Below are 19,663 nucleotides of genomic sequence, written 5' to 3'. Positions count from 1 at the left end.
ATAACGTTTTTTTTTTTAAATTGAAAAATAATAAAATAAAAAAAATATATATATATAATGCCTATTTCCTCTTTTTATGACAGCAAGTGGTGAATTTTCATTCATTTACATTAACCAGTCAAGCAAAAACAAAAAGGGTGTGGCTGCTCAGAGTGGACAGGCTCTCCGCAGGCTTCACCCTCTCAACCCAAATAGACCCCCTCAAAGATCAAATCCCCCAAGTCTGTACATCCAACCATCATTATTTTTACACAATAATATTTAGTCTTGAGTTACTTTTACGTAGTTGTTTATCTATTTATGTTTTTTATCTAATATAATATATTATATATATATATAAATATATATAATATATATATAATATATACAGATACATTATTACATTATACATGTTTTATTATTTAAATTTTTTTTTTTTTTTTAATAAAGTCCTGACGTCAACAGCCCTATCCCAAAAATGGCACCAAAAAAAAAAAAAGATAATTGAGAAGGATTTCTTTTTATGAGTCTGTACTATGGTTTTGTTGTTTGTTTGTTGTTTTTTTGTTTTAGTTGTGTTTTGTTTTTTTATTTATTTATTTAGAAGAATCCTGCTTTGTTAACCTTTGGTGTTCATTCAAGGCCAAGCATTTCCTCAAACAGCAGGGCACTGTAGTTTCTAGCAAACATTACTCAAGCAAGTGTAAGTAGTGCATTTGTTGGGGACTATTTAAACCATGTTTTTGTGGCAGCAGGGAGGTGTATATGCTATTAACTTGCCACCCATTGTGTCTCATTGATGTTTTTATAACAGTGGTCCTCCGTGGCACGGAGGGATTCGCTATAACAGGCTCCTTTCTCTTCTTATTTGGCAACAAGAAAAATATGAAACAATGCCTGCCTTATCTTGTAAGGGAGTCCACAATGTCCACAGATCAAAAGTCCAAAAAAGACTGAGTTTCAAAGCAAAGGAGCCAAAAACCTCAAAGCAAGCAGTAACCTTTGTGTTTTTGAGCCGGGAGTGAGGTTCAACCAACAAGCCCTGATCAACGAGCCTGCAGGTGCCTGACCATGCAGACAAAGTCTTAAATTGGATTCTGACTTTGATACGGAATCACATTTGATAGATGTCACACAGAAACATTTCAAAGCAGCTGCATCTGAACTACTTGTGCAAGAGTTTAGTGGTGTCTTCAGGTGAAGAGGAGGTTAGAATAGTCTAGATCACTGGTTCCCGACCTTGGTTCTGACCCCCACACCTCCAAAGCTTGTTGTACGAAAGTTCCTAAAAATAACTGAAAACTAGTTTCTGTTGCAATATGTCAACATAATCTTACCTAAATTCACCCACATCAATTTTTTTGCACAAACCTCCTGTTACTATTTTGTCATGCACTAAATATAATATGAAATATCCATAAAATATGTCACTTATTCAGGGGTCGGTCTCTTAATCCTTTGAAACCTGAGCAAACTGGTTTGATTTGAAAAGTTACAAGAAAATAAGCAAAAAAAAGAAAAGAAAAGCAAGAAACAAAAACAAACAGGAAAATGACCCAAAAAAATGAAAGAAAATTGAAAAATTTCTAAAGCACATTTTAAATAAATAATTATAATGATTATGGATATATACTTTTCTAGACATGTTTCCTTAGTTTTTGATAAAAACTTAAAAGAAATTTTAAGGTCATTTACTCACTTTTTTACTAATTTTTTGCAATTTGCGGGACACTTTTTCTTTTCAAAGAAGGCAAACAAATTTGCTTGGGTTTCAAAGGGCTAAATACCTTGTGAGAGGCGTCTGAACTAGGTTTTAAAGGGTTAGGAAGCACTGGTCTTGAGGGGTCAGTCCATTGATATAAAATCCATTTGGACATTTTTCTATGTATTTGTAATCCTCTACACGTCAAAATGAATTCCTAATAAAGCACAGTTGTTGAGCCATTACAGCCTACAGATCTGTTAATGAAGATGCTTCATCATTAGTTATAACTGGCTGTACTGTTCTCCACACCTTTGGTTTGTTAATTAGTCATTCACTACCCCGAGCACAAAGTATTTATTATTTAACTCTCTGTACCTCATTCTGTGCTGCTGTTGCTTTTCTGCAGCTCCCTCGCAGGAACACTGTGTTGCACACAAACACATAAATGCATGCATTGCAATGTAAAGTTCGCTTCAACACAGAACGCCGTGTGCTCTGCTTACCATGTAGATGTTCAGTTTGCACAAAAGCTAACACCAACGCATGAGAAAAGTGTCTGACACTGATGTGCCTGTATGTCATTAGAAGACAGTCAAACACCTCCAGCTTACAACTGCAGTCCAAAGCAGAACAACACACGCAGACATTCACTGAACTCCGAGCTCGCAGCCGACATTCGCAGCGATCAATAGACCATTCTGTCCCTTTCTACTCAGAAGAGAAGGCTACATCTGAAGCCACATTTGAGCTGTGCTGTTTTGATGAATGTGAATTCGGCGTTTGATATGCAGCCGTCAAACGCTATGATATGCGTGCAGGGCAGCTCTGATGGCGGGTTTGAAGAGACGGAGAGGAGAGAGATGAAATGCCTCACTAATAACATATTCTTTGGATTGTGGTGGAATAAAAGGCGAGCCAAACCTCAGTTTACTCGTTGCTTTACTTTCAAAAAGAGTTAACCTGCCGTCTGAAGCTGACACGCATGTGTACATCATAGTTCATCTCTCAGCAGGTGGTAGCTAAGCAATGCAAGGTGGGTTCTGGAAATCTGGTAGAAACTAGTTTTTGATGGATTTGGTCATGCATTTAATAGGCCACTGAAGGTGTTGAGAACTACCTAAAAACTTTATTTTCTTCAGTTTTATTTCATGTGACGCCTACAGAAAATTCTTGTTTGTTTATTACATATTTTATGAACACTGATGCTGTTGGTGGAAATATGCAGCAGATGATGATGATGATGATGATGATGATGATGATAATGATGGCATTAACGACAAAACAAACAAAAGGCCAGCTGACTGATGACTTTGTATTCCAGGCATGTCTGGGAAAAAGAGGGCTCTGTGATCAACGTCCAGTCCATCCCCCGCATGCGGCTAGAGGCAGACGGCACACTCCACATCTCCCAGACCTGGTCCGGTGACATCGGCACGTACACATGCAGAGTCACCTCTGTCGGCGGCAACGACTCCCGCAGCGCTCACCTCCGTGTCAGGTAACCACTGCGGCCGTCATCAATCGCCTGGCGTTTCTATTTTCTTCTTTTTCTTTGTCTCTCACATCCTTGTCTCTGGTATCCTCCAGTGCAAAGACACAGGAAGGAACATGTTCTCTGAAGCAAGTCGATGCGGCACACAGACACACACATACATGTGCACACTCACACACGTGCAAGAGCCAGACACCCACACGCTTTCCACCAACCTTTGCTTGCCATTCTGCCTGTTCTTATTGGCACCTCTGGCTCATTTCCACTTAAATGGCGCCTGTTCTTCCTCACCTCCTCTGTCCTCATTCTCACCCGACACACTTTCAGCCCCAGGGGAACCTCTTCTCCCGCTCCATTCCCTATCTGTGAGACTACTCATTCGTTCTTACACAAACACCTCTGTATAGTTTTTGTCATCTCAAATCTGCTCTTTTTTCAAAACTTTGCCTGTTATTGCACTTTGGCACACAGTGTGTCACTGCAGCAAGGTTAGACTGAATATGAATGAGACATTTAACTTACTGTTTGCCAAAATGATGGACTGACTGACTGATTGGCCGTATTTTGTCAGTGCCTGTATTCATTCATTGATATAAGGCAGTGATACTAAACTTGCAGGCTAAATCTGGCCCTGTACAGACTGCCTGATGGCCCCAAAACCATTTTCTAATTCACCATAAAAATAAAGTGCTTCACACTTTGAATTATTGTTGTACTTTTAGTATACATATGGTGCCAGAGTGCATAAAACAGCACAATTATCAAAAAGTGCCAGTTCAGGATCCCCCGCACACTTAAACAGAGGTCCTAGCTAAGCCCCTAATGTCTTAAAATCCTAGAATTGCCCTGAAATCCTGGAAACTATCCTAAATTCCTAGAAACCTAATAAAATCCGAGAAAACTTCCTAAAATCCAAGAAATATCCTGAAATCCTAGAAACATCATAAAATTGTATAAAAGTCCTAAAATCCTAGAAACATCCAAAAATATAGAAAGGTCCTCAAATCTTAAAATTGTCCTAATATCCTTAACACATCTTGAAATCTTGGAAATACGTATGGGGCTGCTGCGACTGGCTCCTGGCCTCCTGTCATTTTGCAAAAGCGGCCCCCAAGCAAAGCAAGTTGAGTTCCCCGGCTTTAAGGTTTATCTGTCAGTCTGTCTGTGCTTATCTGAATTTATGACTGAATGAATTAATGATCCTCAGCTTTAGCCTCATTTATTCATGTCTTTGTTGATGCATTTTCTTTCTGCCTTCCTATGCCTTACAATCCCCTCTCTGGTGATATCTATCTCCTCCTGTTTGCCTGTGTGTCCATCTTGACAAGAAACTGTCTCTGCTGTCTTGTCTTGCCACATTTCATCACCTTTCTAAGTGATACCTCTGTTATAAAACATTCAGCTTTACTTCAGCTTTTTTGTGCAAGAGACACTGAGAGAATGTCCGACGCTCGGTAACTCTCTGTCCCCGCGGAGGATTTGCTGTTTAGGAGAGATTCTTTTATTTATCGAAGATGTCCTGGTGTTCCCTGCAGACAGCTGCCCCATGCCCCAGAGAACCCCACAGCCGTGCTGAGCACATCTGAAAAAAGAGCCATCGACCTGGCCTGGGCCAAGCCTTTTGATGGCAACAGTCCCCTCATACGCTACATCCTGGAGGTTTCTGAAAACAGTAAGTCACATAATATCCAGTCTGTTCCAGGCATGCATCAGTCTGTTGCATCAGGGCTAGACATAACCGATGGCCTGGGGCTGGTACAAGTTTATGCCAGGAAAGTTGATTGAATCAGAGTCTGCAGTGTGAGCTATATCATTGTTTTCAAGGCATGTGACTGATAAAATGCATCATGATTTGCTGAAATAAAAGTGGGGATGGAGAATTGCATTATGAGACATGTTCCAAGCTCTCGTCCACTAGGCTGTTACAGAGATGGAGTGTTCTTGCTCCGCTGTGGCCAGCCATTACTCTAACAAAAAAAAAAAAAAAAACATCAGCATGGACAATAGGGTCAACCTGAGTTTCATTTCAGCCAAAATCTAATTTTGATGCGATAATGATGTGCGTCTTTCTGACGTCATATTGACGTCTGGTGCCAGCTAGGCAGTAAATAGAGAAACATTCAGATCTCATGGAAACTTCACTGTTGTACATATTATTTATAGTAAATTGCCAAGTTAATGGGAAAACCTGAATTATTTTCTTTTGATGCTGGGCCAGTGAAAATATACAAAGGGCCAGCAAAACACCAATCTGCTGGTCACGGGGGTCAGTGGGGAGAAATGTTAAATTGGACACTGCAGGTCCTTCTCTGCCCTCTGTGCTTTTACCCTTTGTGTCAATTTACCCAGCTTTAGGATCTACAGTATAGATTGTGTATAATGAGTTGGGATGAGGGTTCAGGAACTCTTGGTTTTTCCTTGTGTTTTTTCCGAAGAGCTTAATTGCAAAACAAATACTGCAAAAAACTTGAAATAGAATTTAAAAGCATGATCAATCAGACTAATTAAGAACGTCCATCATTGCTTTTTATCTCAAGCTGGACGTGGAGGCTACACTACAGTCTGTTCAGCTTATGTTGATACACTGTAGAGCAGTGTCAAGCTTGTAATCTGCAGCACGTTCTGCCTCCTTTTTCTCAGCACGACTTGTTTCATTTAATGAATTTGAATTTTAAATCGTGACCTGCCGTGACAAAAATGATTGCAGGCATGAGAGTGAAAATCCCCTCTGAATATGAGTGAAATTACTGAAAATGTTAAGACTCCTTCCTTACAAAATGTTCTATTTTATGGGACGTTGAGGTGGATGGTTAGCATTGCACTGACCCAGATATGTGTGGAACAAGGTGTTAAACTTGATTTTCTTTGTTCCAGACGCTCCCTGGGCCATCCTGCTGGCCAATATTGAGCCAGAGTCCACAGCAGTGACAGTCAATGGCTTGATCCCGGCACGCTCCTATCAGTTCCGCCTCTGTGCCGTTAATGATGTGGGGAAGGGGCAGTTCAGCAAGGAGACCGACCGGTGAGCTTAAGACACATCCTGCATCTATTCCTACCTCTACACATCAACGCTATAACAGCATTTTCCATAACACATCGATGATTTTTTTAAAAATATGATACAAATGTTCACTTGGATTCAGTGATTAACTGATTAGATTTTGGTGGTCAAACATCAAAACCACTGTGACCTCATCCATTATATTCTCGTGAACGCAGTGTCTCAAGAACTCCTCGAGGAAATTTCTTCAAATTTGTTAAAAAAACGCGCCCACTTTAACTCATCCATGAATTGATTAGAGTCATTTAAAAAAACAAAATTCACATTTGGCACAAACATCCACATGGACACAACAGTGAACTTATTAGAATTTTGTGGTCAAAGGTCACTGTGACCTCACAAAAAATGTTTTTTGCCATAACTCAAGAATTCATAGACTAATTGTGACAAAAGTTCAAACAAATGTCTAATAGTGTATTATGATGGAGTGATATTTTCTATTCAAAAGGCTAGCTTTGTGTGACATCATAATGTTCTGCAAAACGCATTAATTTAACATCATATCTCAGGAACAGAAGGGGATACGTTTGGTTATATTTTGAGTTGATGACACTAATCTTGGGTGTCGACCTTGAAACTGCTGATTGTATAGATCGTCTGTGCTGCCGGGGGGAAGATTTGTGTGAAGCATCACAAACATGGATATAAACTGTAATTGCAACTTGACAGGTTTGCAGAGGCATACAAGCGTGAGGCAGTAATTCTAGTGTTTGTCACTGTAGGGGGGCAAACTTTTTATCCATTCTTTTCTTTTAAAATCCACCCAAATTTTCCTCTATGTTAGTCTTATTTAATTGGCAATGAAAAATCTTAAATGTCAGAAAAACAAGGACCTGCAGAACTTTTTTGGTTGTAAGCAAACACCACATTGTGCTCAAGAAATCTGTTTCCAAGACAACCCGTTTGAGTGATCCCTTCAGTCAAGAGTCAGAGAAGAGGGATATAAGCCTACCAAAGCGGATACACACACAAACATGCACAATCGCATGTAAACACACATTCGTGCACACACATTCGCACGTTTGCACAGTCTCAAAGCCACAGGAGGGATTTAGGTATGAGGCCACATCAGGTTTGGCCTTTCTGCGGCCTCACACAACTTCAAGCACTCATTCCCTCCTCGATCTCTCGCCGCCGCCCCCTCCCTTACTCCCTCTACCAGTCTGTCACGCCGCCTCACGCTGCCAGCTCCACAGCTAGAGGAGAGCCACAGGGGGCTCCGTCTGTGTGTTGCAGGGGGGCTGGAACCGTTCACGCCGTGACGCCATTTGGTACTCAGTCCCCGCCACTGATCTCACTCCCATCTTTCATACACATCTTCTCCCCAGACACTCATGTGTTGTCAGGGTAAATATATAGCTTTAGGTGTACGATCGGCCCAGGTATGCTGTGACTTCCTCAGATGTGGTGGCCACTGTGCATATTTTGCACACAAGGAGTTGTTTGGGTTTTTAACAAAGGCAACAAACCCAAGAAACTGAGTGACATAAAAAGAGTGTTTGTAGTGCGTGCTTCAGTGAAAGTTATGCTGGTGTTCAGGTTAAAATTGATATGCTTGATTTAAGCTGTCTGTAGCATTATTACAAAGCTTTATGCTTGTAGTTTGAAATAAATTAAAGCTGTGTACATGATGATTTTCAAAGGAAATTGTTCTTTTAGTCCTATTTCTGACAGCCATAGACATTAGAATGGTTATTTTTAGTCTTTCATTTGTCAAAAGTTTTGATGGTACCATTAGGGCTGTCAGCATTACTGCGTTAAACGCAATGTGATTAAGGTCCTCGTATAACATGTTTTGTTTTTTTTGTTTTTTATCGCTGGGCAACATTTCTGTCTTGAAGAGGTTGTACTGCGCTGCATTTGAAAACCAGAGTGATAGTACTGGAGTTATTCCAAACTAAGGGTATGATATCGGACGCGTTTGACTCCAGCCTAGTGGAAGCCTTTATGACCAAGGTCATTAAATACCAACTATTTCTAAGTACCATCTCGGTAATTGGTGCAGACTACCTTTTTTTCATATTTGGCAGCCTAGGACAGACTCAGCAGTTGCTGTTTTTTTTTTTACATAAAATTCCATAATTCATTTATTATATATATATTATATATATATATATATATTTAATATAATTTTATTTCAAATTTGCAATAGGATCTTTAAGGTGCAATAATTCTTTACATCAGCCACAGCATTTCTCTGTGCAAATATTAAAATGTGCATTATTCTTCCAACTCTTGAATGTAGGCTATATTTATCATGTGACACATATTGTATATATCTTATTGTTATTCATACTTATGTGTATCTCTGTTGTCCATAGTAGCATTGCATACATATTTATATGTTTATATTCTTAACTTAATAGTTCTTTGCATTGCATTGGAGCATAAGACACAATTCAAATAATTCACATACGAGTGCTAAATGTTTATTACTGTGTTTCTTTACATTTATATTTTGTTTCATTCGTAACACATATTTTATTTTAATTGTTTACTATGACTTAACTGTAACTTAACTGTGAAGAACCACGATATCCCCCCGAGGATCAAGAAAGTTTTTCTGATTCTCACTTTGATTTTGATTCTGAAAACAGGCTTAATTACTTGCAGGGTGCTTTGCTGTTTCTGCTATAATTGGCAGCCACCATATATGGCAGAGACGCTGCTACCTATAGACTTGTGTCATTGGCCCATGATTTTGTGAATGTATTCTGCATCACATTTAATATTTGTGTCTATGTTCCTGCTCTTTCTATGTGTACATTAATAAATTGTTAATGTGTGTCTTACAGTGTCTCTCTCCCAGAGGAGCCCCCCAGTGCTCCTCCTCAAAACGTCATTGCTAGCGGCCGGACCAATCAGTCCATCATGATCCAGTGGCAGCCGCCGCCAGAGAGCCACCAGAACGGCATACTGAGGGGCTACACCGTACGGTAAGATCTCTGTTCAACCATCAAACCGCTGACACCTATCCTTAAAGACAAAGCACAATGTGTCATTCTCTTAAAAAAACATAGAGCAACAATACACAACCAAAGGCTGAAATGCTTACAAGATGCTTGTAGCTACCTAAGAAACATTAGATTTCAGCTTTTCAAAGCGTTATTGTAGCACCTTATGTCTACCGGAGACATATTGAAAAACTCCTCTCTTTACCTAATTTATCTCGGAGAAAAGATCCCACTGCATGGCGAGAAGTGAAATACTTTGATATTTACAACTATGAAGTCTCTAGGTAACATCATCGTTTAAGCTCAAAAAGATCAAAACGAGGCCTCGCATAGCTTAATTAGCTTCAACCACCACAGTTTGTCTTGTCAAATTAGCAAAATGCTCGCTGTACAGGTAAGGTTTTGCATACTGTGTCAGGATCTTGCAGTTTTCCCATTCTCCCTGCCTATTTCTCATGTCTTATTGCTTAAAATGCTCAGCTGCTTATAAAAGTTTAGTTTTTAGTACTGGGTTCTTTACTTTCTTGATAGTGCATCCCATCACAAAGCAGCTTTTTATGCACTTTTTTGTTGTTTCCTAGCAAACAAGAAAACACCTTGACAAGATAAAAAGTCAATGAAGAGCAATGAATTGTTTTACCCTCAGGTGCGGGCTGGACTTAAAAGCTCTCTGTCTCTGTTTCCTGCTTTTTATTTTAAAGGAGAAGTTGCAAATATCTGTTCAGCATGTGTTTTCTGCTCATGTCCTGTAAGATTCAAATTTAATAAAGGAATGTAAATATTGATATAGATTGGAAGGAAGATACAGTGGGAAAAGGTGTTCTCATCTGCATATTGTGGTTGTGTTATTTTTAGTTGATGGATTTCATTTTAATTTGTAGCACTGAAAACATAGGATTTGCACTTTAAGCATAGACAAACAAAGACGTATAAGGACAGTCTGATTTCCTTTGGAAACAGAGAAAACAGAAGTAAGCAACTTGGAAAGACCTGATATTTAGCTGTGGGGGAGTATTAGATATTCAAAAAACTAGAGTAAATATCCAGAAATTAATTCCAGAAATATTAATTATGTTACAGAAGAAGAACCTAATTTTTTATTGATTTTTTCCCCTTTTTAAATATGTCACTTTCTTTCTTTCTTTCCATTATTCTTTTTTTGTTGATTATTATCAGGTTATTGTACCTTTTAGTGATTTCTTGCCAAAATTTTGGGCCATTTTTTGCCAAGTTTCTTATTGCCTTTATCCCATGCTTTTGAAAGAAATCAAGCCAATTTGCTCAGGATTCAAAGGATTAACTTAATTTTTTTCATCCATTATCTTATTCGGGTGAGATGCTTGAATTAATTCACACACAGCACTTAAGAGCCCCCACAGTGCCCGTTGACACTGCTTCATCATTTAAAAATAGTTAAAGTCTGGAAGAAAACTAAAATTTTATGACTTCAAAAAACTTCAGTGACTCTAATAGGCAGAGTCAGCAATATGCCAAAATGACTGTAAATCCTGTAAACATATAATTAGTTTGGTTTTCTGTCAGGCGTTTTATTCATTACATCCAAATGAAAACAGCAGGTGTTTTCCAGACAACAGTCGGTGCTGTCAGTGGTTTTTAATTGCTTGTTTGCTGGTGCTTTGTCTCCCCCTAGCAGGGAGTCGAGTGTACTGGCTCAAGCTGCAGAGTCTTTGTCAGTAAACCATTTTAAATGTGAATTCGGGGTGCAGGGTTAATTTGTGGCAAAGTCCAGCACTCAAATGTCATAAATGTGTGTCTCAGGTACCGTCTGACTGGGCTGCCAGTGGACTACCAGATGAAGAACATTTCCAGTCCTGATGTGACAAACCTGCTGCTGGAGGATCTCATCATCTGGACCAACTATGAGATCGAGGTGGCTGCCTACAACGGGGCGGGTTTAGGCACTTTCAGCCATAAAGTCACTGAGTGGACTCTGCAGGGAGGTGAGCACTCATGTCATTGATGTTATTGATGTGAGACCTGAGCTTTGTTTTGCTTTTCACTAATTTCTTGCTTTTTATTTATTTATTTATTTAAATTTTTATGTCTTTTGCTGTTTTGTGTACTAGTTTTATAAGGTACAAGGTAGATTTATTAGTCTTTTTTCAAACATAGTTTAGTCATTTTTAACTAAGTTTAAAATAATGACATTATCAAAGGTAATGTTTCGTACTTTTTACTTATTTCTTAATTTCTAAGTGGTTTCTTCTTAAGTTGCTTTTTGCCTTTGCCTTTGCCGTTTTTTAAAAAGAAATCAGGCCAATTTTCCCGTGTTTCAAAGGCTTATGCAAGCTTTGTTTTTGAGCATTGTGATTGTTTCTAATGAATAAGGCTGGGATGCAACAGCCTACAGGTACACAAACAAAAATTGTTCTAATAAACATCCAGTTTATTTTCATCTCTGACTTAAAAGCCAGAGCTGATTGATGTTCAGCTGCATTAGCATTGATTCTTCTTCGTACGGACCACACAGAGGTGTTGCATCCCCCTGAAATCCATAAGCAGCTAAAACAGTCGCAGTCAAACCCACAGAGAGCCCTGGTATTAGGTGTTAGTGTCATCAGAAAGAGAGTGATGGCAGTATCTGCCGTGACCTGCGCAGCAGCGATCAATACTGACATCAAAATAGATGCAGGCAGACTTCCAGCAGTCAACTGAAATGTGCTCTCACGCCTCCATTTTTTTGTCTCCCTCCTTCTTTTCTTCTTCATCTGTCTCCCCTTTTTCCTCCTCTCCTCATCCGTCCCAGTGCCTACCATCGCTCCGGGCAACGTGCAGGCGGAGTCGGTCAACTCGACAACTATCCGTTTCACGTGGACGGCCCCTAACCCTCAGTTCATCAACGGCATCAACCAGGGCTACAGGGTCAGTAGCTGCCGCGCTGCCGTCACCACCAGCCATCACGTCCATTGACAGAACTGTCAGAGCTGAACTTGTAGTATCACACATCCTGTGTAGCGGGGGGGGGGGGGGGGGGAAAAAGCCAAGGGGCAAAAGATATTTGGTGCCGTCGTGAACAATGGACTGTGTCCGCCCATTTGTCAGTCAGAGGTCATTCTCTTTATCTTTGCAACCATTTTTCACGTGTTTTATTGTGAAGCCGTGTGCATGTAATGATGAATGTCTTCATTATTTTGTCATGGGCTCTTGAATATAGTCCATCTCTCATTCGGTTGTGTCGAGTTCATTGAAACAAATGTAGCCCACAGGGAATCGTAACGCCGCAGTCATAAGGTAGTTCTGTTTTTCCGGTGACTCTCTGAGACTTAATTGTGTTATGTTTTTTTTTTTTTTCCCCTGCCTTTTGTATCACTGTTGAATAGCGCTCCACAGGCCTCACTCAGCTGGATGGACAGGTCACTGTACAGATCTGAATTTTAAACACCAGATTTTTCTTCAGTGAGAGAGTTAAAGGAACACTTCACCCTCCAAACAGACAGCCCTTTTGGATGGGGAACTGAACTGAAAGTGAAACTTGTCTATGCTCTCTTCAAAGCCAGACTCCATTGGCTAAAACATGAATTTTACCTCATTGAACACATGAGCTGCTGGAGCACCACTGCCGTGATCAGTGTACTACGTGACCTCGGAGTTTAGAATAGTTAGGCTGGATTCAGAAAGGTCGCACAATAACGAAAACAAACAAACTGATCAAAGCAGTGGTAGACTGACAGCTCCTGTGTTCAGAGAGGTAAAATTACTGTTTTTGTCAGTGGAGTGTGGTGGCTTTGAAGAGCGCATAGATGGAGAACTGAAAGTTTCATCACTGTCTTTAAAGCCAGACTCTATCGATAAAAACAGTAGTTTTACCTCGCTGAACATGGCAGCTGCTGCTGCCGCTAAGCGGTTGGTTAGTTTGTGTTATGGTGTGACTATAGTGTTTTTTTAGGGTTAGTTCAAGACAGCGGTAGACCAGCAGCTCCTGTGTTCAGTGAGCTAAAATTACCTTTTTTTGTCAGTGAAGTCTGGCTTCAAAGAGTGTGATAAAAATTGCTTCAGTTCACCATCTTTGCTCTCATCAAAGCCGCCTGACTCCATTAACAAAAGCAGTGGTTTTTACCTGGTTGAACACAGGAAGTGTTGGCCTGTTGCTGCCTCAATCAGTTTGTGTTAATGTTTGACTTTGGTGAATCTGAACTAACCCGTTAAAACATCAAAGTCACACAATGACACAAATTAACCAACAGATTGTGGCAGTGTTAGACCGGCAGCTCCTGTGTTCAGCGAGCCAAAATGTTTTTTTCAGTGGGGTCCGGCTTAGAGGAGAGCATCGATAAGTTTAACTTTCAGTTCAGTTCCCCGTCAGAAAAAGGCATTTGACTGGATGATGAGATCTGGACTATGCTGCACGAGTTGTTTGAGAGTTTGCAAACGGATATTTTGATAAAGTTTTACCGTTATTGATCGTGGACTTCAATTCATCTAGAGTTTTTTATGGATTCTTCGTTCACCAGAGGCGCATCCAACAAAACAGTTTTCTTCACTTGATATACAAATCAATTGACATACAAATGGTCTTTTGGAGGTGAAGTACTCCTCTGAGCAGCAGTGAGTAAGAGTGTAAAAAGTGAAAGAAAGTGATGCAAATGACGAATTTCAGGAAAACAGGCAGGGAGAAAAAGAGAGAAAGCATGGCAGACAGTCAAGCATCTCTCCCTCTGACATCTTCTTGCCAGCTCTTTACTTCCCTGGAAGCTCTCTCACTCTGAAAACTTGAAACGAACCCAACAGCCCCGCCACAGGGACTCATTACCTAAGCACCTAATTGGTCGATCCAGGTCCCATTTGTAGATGCTATATGGTGCGCAATCAACATGCATGATGGGATGCAATCATGCATCTCCTGAGTCTTGACTCTCTTTGCCTCTCCCAGTCTGTCTTAATGGAATCAGTCAAAACCTCTTCAGGGTATTTTTCTAAATGTATTTGGGGGAGCTATGATGCCAAATAAGTCCTCCGAGTGGCTCAGGATTACCGAGGAGAGACGCTGGTGTTAGTTTTGTGAGAATAAATGTGCAAGAATTATTACCGAAGAAATGATTAGCTGCTGCCATGGTAATTTTTTTCAGACTTTTTCCTTTTCTGTGTCTTTTTTTTAGCTGCTGGCCTGGGAGCCCAGCAAGGACGAAGAAGTTACCATGGTAACAGTGCGACCAAACTTCCAGGACAGTGTCCACGTGGGATATGTGACAGGTCTGAAAAAGTTCACAGAGTATTACACCTCTGTGCTGTGTTTCACTACACCCGGAGACGGCCCCCGCAGCCCGCCCAGAGCATTAAGGACACATGAGGACAGTAAGTGACTTTCCTTCCATCGTTTTCTCTCGTGTGGGGCGGCGAGGGGACACGAGCATCTCGCAGTAACACATCCTGCGGGCCAGATCTATTATTCATGCAGTACGAAGTAGTAGAGAAGTGCTAATGACAGAGTGTATTCTGCATCCAGCCAGGATCATCATAATTGGGAGTTTGTCCCCTCAGAGACGATTGGTTAAGCTTTAAATACTCTTAATTTTCCTCAACTTGTCATCAGACTGCTTTTTTAACCAATTACTTTGTCTTTGCTCGTTGTGTTGTAAACATATTTGAAATGCTAATGCTGTCACCAATTTGCAGCTATGATCAGCAGTGAATTAATACTGAATGTGCAGTGTCTCATTTGCCTGTGAGGACGAGCTCATTATTCTTATTTGTCCCAATCCAGCCCCCGGTGCTGTGGGTCACCTGAGTTTCACCGAGATCTTGGACACTTCGCTTAAAGTCAGCTGGAGTGAGCCGGGAGAGAAGAACGGAGTTCTCACAGGTACGTTCACTTCGATCCAAAATTAGGCTTGTATTGAGGAAAGAAAGGCAAAAATTGCAGGTTTTTCAAGGTAGTGTTTGTGAGAGCTTTACTGAAAGAGACAGATCACAGGAAGATTTTGTTGTATGTTCCTTTTTAAAGTCCTGCTCTGCTCAAAAATGTGTTCTGCTTGTGTTTTTGTGCCCTTAAATGTCTGCCCTTGACTTTACTGACTGTGCAAAGTTTATCACTAGAGAGTTTTTTGTTCATATTTCTTTGCTGAAAGGGGTCATGGGCTGTGTATTTTCCCCAAAATCTGAACAGAGATCACACTACTAATTCCCTTCTTTATGCCTCTTTTGCATTTTGATACAAAACCAAATAAAAGCGACATCATTTTCATCCAGTGTGTGATTTTGAATAGCGTGCGGGCATTGAGGATTAAAAAAATGAGTGTCGGACCTGTCATTTAACCCTTTGACAGACATCAATTGCTGCGCTCAGACCTCTTTCACAAGCATTTAACATTTTTGAAACCTGAGCAAATTGGTTTGATTTCTTTTCAAAATGTCAGAAAAGGCAATAAGAAACTTGAAAAATGTCCCACTAATAGAAAGAAATTAGCAAAAAGTGACAAAAAAAAACAACTTGAAAATTGTTAAAAGATACCGAGAGAATCACTGGAGAATTATCAAAAGAAAACAATATTTATAATTATTATTACTGTATACGTAAAATTCTGACATTATTATTTGTAAATTTACTTATTTTTACACACTTAAAACAAGACTGGATAGAGACTTAAACTTTAACTGCTTGACCTCATTCAGTGAGCCAGGCTTATGTAGCTCTAAAGATGGGTGCACAGCTACTTCATTGTTTGTTTCTTTATTCTATTTGCGTCATGCACATACTGCTGCCTCGGCATGAGCTTATAAGACATCAAATATACCATCGCAGTAGTGAGACAACACTTGTCAGAAAATGATAAAACTTCCATTGTCTCCTCCTCCCAAGCTGCAAATAAAATCTGTCACAGAAAAAAGCCTCCCGCACTAAAACACAACCAAAGTCTTTTACAAAAGAAGAGATGAAGGACATTTTTAAAGTATGGCCCTTAAATCAGCATACTGTATAAAGAGCAATAAAACATCAAATGGACTGTTTTCAGTCTCATCCAAATTACATAAAAAACAAAACTGCTCCTCCACAGGGAGACCGTTAAACCTTCTTTTTTTATGGCAAGTGTTAGTGAACTTGAAAGTAACTGTGCACAAATAGGTATTTTTGGATTTTAGTGAAACTTTCCTTCTCATATGGCTCTCCATTAGTTGTTTTGATAAGACAATATGTTGCAACTTGGGTTTGTATCATACAGTGCATCAACACACTGTCTTTCTTTATGCATAAGGAACAGTTAATGCTAATTGTCACAAATATGATACTATAACTCTTAAATAATAAAAGTAATTTTGGACACATCCCAGCGCATCTATCGCCTTTACCGCTTGGCCCTCAATGCTACTGTTTTGTGTGTTCACGGTTAGGTGAAGGATTTCAGAGGCACACTCCAAACTAGTGTTTAGTTTTCTTTCCTTTTATTTGCACTCATAGATATTTTGACTCTCTACCTGAAGGAGAATTGCCTAAAAAAGTGTAATTCTCTGAACAGCATATGACAGGAAATAATTACAGCTATGTAATATTCACTATTTGTATGTATCTGTCATTTTAGACATTATGAAAAATAAAACAAACACATAGTTTAGCATAGTACTTGACGACAGTGCATCCCTAAAATATCTGTGGTATGCTTGATAATGATAAAAGCAGTCGTGAGACACTGACACCCACTCTGCACAAGCAACTAACGAAAGCTACAAATGTATTTTCTTCATTTATAAAGCTTAGGATAACCACAGTATTATGTTACTTTAATGTGTTTTCATTGTATTGTACTTTATTTTCTTTATAACAAGCATAACAACAAAAAATGTGTTTGTAGGCCACACAAGAGAAATTACTGAAGAAGATGGCATATTTGCGATGTCTGGCAGCAATCGGTGTGTCTGTTGGCGTTAACCCCAGATGTATTGGGTTGTTGGAGCGTTGTCCTGTTTCGTAGGGGAAGATTTCGACCGCTAGCCGCTCTAACTTTGTTTCAAGTGGCAAGGTGGCTCTAAAACAATGTGTAGGGGTAAAAACATGGGGACTGGAATTTTATCTTTAAAATATGGATTTCTTCTCACTTGTCCAGGGAATTACGTTCAAAATTGCTCCAATTAAACATCTTTGTAGTATAATTTTACTGCTATTCCAAGTTGCACAGGGCTCCATTGTACAACATTGGAGTACAAATACCCACCAGTGGCATTAATATTCAAGTGTTTACAAAGGTTGAGATTTAGCAGAATATTGTGAAGTGTTTTTCCCGAACATTTTAATGTGCTGCACACTCTCAGGAGACTAACACTGACATGCCATGTGAAATTATTGATTTGGCAAGAAATGCTGCCTAATGCCTTATGCAATCACATGTAAAGAGCTGCTGGCCAAGGAGCAAATTGCATTAACTTTGAGAGGGTAAGCGTGTGTGTATGTGTGTGTAAGGGAGTGGGTGGAGGATGAGTGTGTATGCAGGGAGGTATAATCACAGGCTGATTTAATTTTCTATATTCAATTTTTGATGAAGTTAATTTAATATTTCTGTTAGCTTGCCCCATAGCTCGCGAGCTGAGAGTTGCTATTGTAGTAAAACTGCTGTCGAATTTTCCCTGAGAGGATTTTCTGTCTGCTGCTGTCAACCCGTCTCTGCTGTTCTGCAGGTTACCGTATTTCGTGGGAGGAGTACAACCGAACAAACACCAGAGTCACCCACTACCTGCCAAACGTCACTTTAGAGTACAGGGTGACCGGGCTCACCGCACTCACCACCTACACCATTGAGGTGGCAGGAATGACCTCCAAAGGCCAGGGACAGCTGTCCTCCTCCACCATCTCCTCCGGCGTCCCACCAGGTCAGTCACCAAACAGTCACAACAGACACTGAGGGGTCAGCCACCCAAATCACACAAAAAATACTTCATTTCTCACATAGCTTCACTGAAATCTAGCCACACCAAAAACAAAATATATATGCCTTCATCTCAGTAAGTCAAAGGTGAATAAAGTTTCATTTCACAGAGCTACAACTTGGAATTAGAAAAACAACAGTGTTGACATTTCTTTCCAGAAACTATTTGTCAGTAACTAATTTTAATCGATTAATTGTGTTTTCATTTTCATCATGGTATGAACATTTGCAGTCAACATATTGTGAAAGACTGCCAAAAACATGATGAACTACAAAAATAATTGTTTTTACACTCGCCATCAAGGTCAGAAATAAACATCCGCCAAATCTCAGAAAGCTGTCCGCCACATTGCTGGGTAAGTCTTTGTACCAAAATAGCCATGTGATAACCTGTTGAGAGTTTTGTTTTTAACCTTGAATTTGTGAAGAAAAATGTTTTTCTGGCATTCCTCCCTACAGAAAACGACAAACATATTGATCTGATGATTGATTGAGGTCCACATTTAAACAACAGAAATACTTTATCAAAACTTATGTTCACAAACTCTCACACAACTCACGCAGTTTAATCCACGTCTCGTTTATCCGTGGGGTTTCTGTGGTTCCTTAAAGTCTTAAAAAGCATCGAATAATCTAAAAAGAAAGGTCTTAACTGGTATTAAAATGTCTTAACTCAAATTCTCAAAAGTCTTAAAAATGCTAAGACATGGGAAACAGTTTTTATTAATTGTTTTTTGTTGTGACACCACGTTGTAGAATCTCAAAATGGTGAAACTTGGTAACTGGGAATATCTTTTTTTCTTTTAAAAGTTTTTTATTGGTTTTTGAACCTAACAGCACAGTACTCTCCACATTCTCAAAGCCATCTCAGGTTAAAATCAGACAAAAAATTAATAAATAATAATCATAGTAATAATAGTACATAATTATATTACTCTAGAATTTAGCAATCTTAGGGCATTCCCAAAAATTGTGAATGTGTCCCAATATTTCTCTTTTTTTTAATACAAAGTGGGCGATCTGGTTAGCCATTATAATCCATTTTATTAAGAACAAAATGTTATGTGGGATCTGAGGAGTATTAGTAATATCTTTCTTATTTTTTTAACATATTTTCTATTTAACATAGGCAGTATAAAATATGCATTAACAAGAGACAAAGTAGATGCTCAGTTTTTACCACCATAGGAGATTTTAATAGTAACTCTCTCTGGATAATTCACTGACATCCACTGAAAAGGGCGTTTGATAAACTATCAAAATAGAAAAATTTGAGATCGAGATATCAAGTCTTTTGATTCTGAACACACTGGCTCCTGCATTCTCCAAAATGCAACTCATTGGCATCTTTCATTAGAGCCTCCCTGCCTCCTAATTGCCCTTTTTTAAACTCCTCATCTCCAGCTTGTAATGCGGGCTTTCTGTTAACATTTTTCAGTCAGGGTTAACGTTTCAATAGCCGGGAGCATTTATTAAACCTCCCCTTCCTGCATATTTACTGTTTTACATTAAATTTCGTGAGCACACTCTCTGTGTTCTGGCGCCAGACACAATGAAACCGGAGCTCCAGTCACCTCAGCTGGGATAGAGCAGAAAAAA

General features: G+C 39.5%; 1 protein-coding gene across 4 annotated transcripts in view; it reads left to right on the top strand.

Annotated features, from left to right (window-relative positions):
* sdk2b (sidekick cell adhesion molecule 2b) overlaps positions 1-19,663 on the top strand; it is a 375,326-nt gene that overhangs the window by 309,330 nt on the left and 46,333 nt on the right. For all 4 annotated transcript variants that reach the window (XM_042508531.1, XM_042508529.1, XM_042508530.1 and 1 more), the window contains exons 13-21: positions 3,006-3,182; positions 4,712-4,848; positions 6,051-6,198; positions 9,033-9,173; positions 10,971-11,152; positions 11,959-12,074; positions 14,309-14,504; positions 14,914-15,012; positions 17,817-18,008. In XM_042508531.1, the coding sequence (XP_042364465.1) occupies positions 3,006-3,182; positions 4,712-4,848; positions 6,051-6,198; positions 9,033-9,173; positions 10,971-11,152; positions 11,959-12,074; positions 14,309-14,504; positions 14,914-15,012; positions 17,817-18,008 (1,388 nt within the window). The remainder of the gene's footprint in view (positions 1-3,005; positions 3,183-4,711; positions 4,849-6,050; positions 6,199-9,032; positions 9,174-10,970; positions 11,153-11,958; positions 12,075-14,308; positions 14,505-14,913; positions 15,013-17,816; positions 18,009-19,663) is intronic.

This window comes from Plectropomus leopardus, chromosome 19, assembly GCF_008729295.1.
Source record: "Plectropomus leopardus isolate mb chromosome 19, YSFRI_Pleo_2.0, whole genome shotgun sequence".
Classification (NCBI taxonomy): Eukaryota; Metazoa; Chordata; class Actinopteri; order Perciformes; family Serranidae; genus Plectropomus; species Plectropomus leopardus.
The sequence above is the reverse complement of the archived record's forward strand: the minus strand, read 5'-3'. Positions and strand labels throughout refer to the sequence as shown.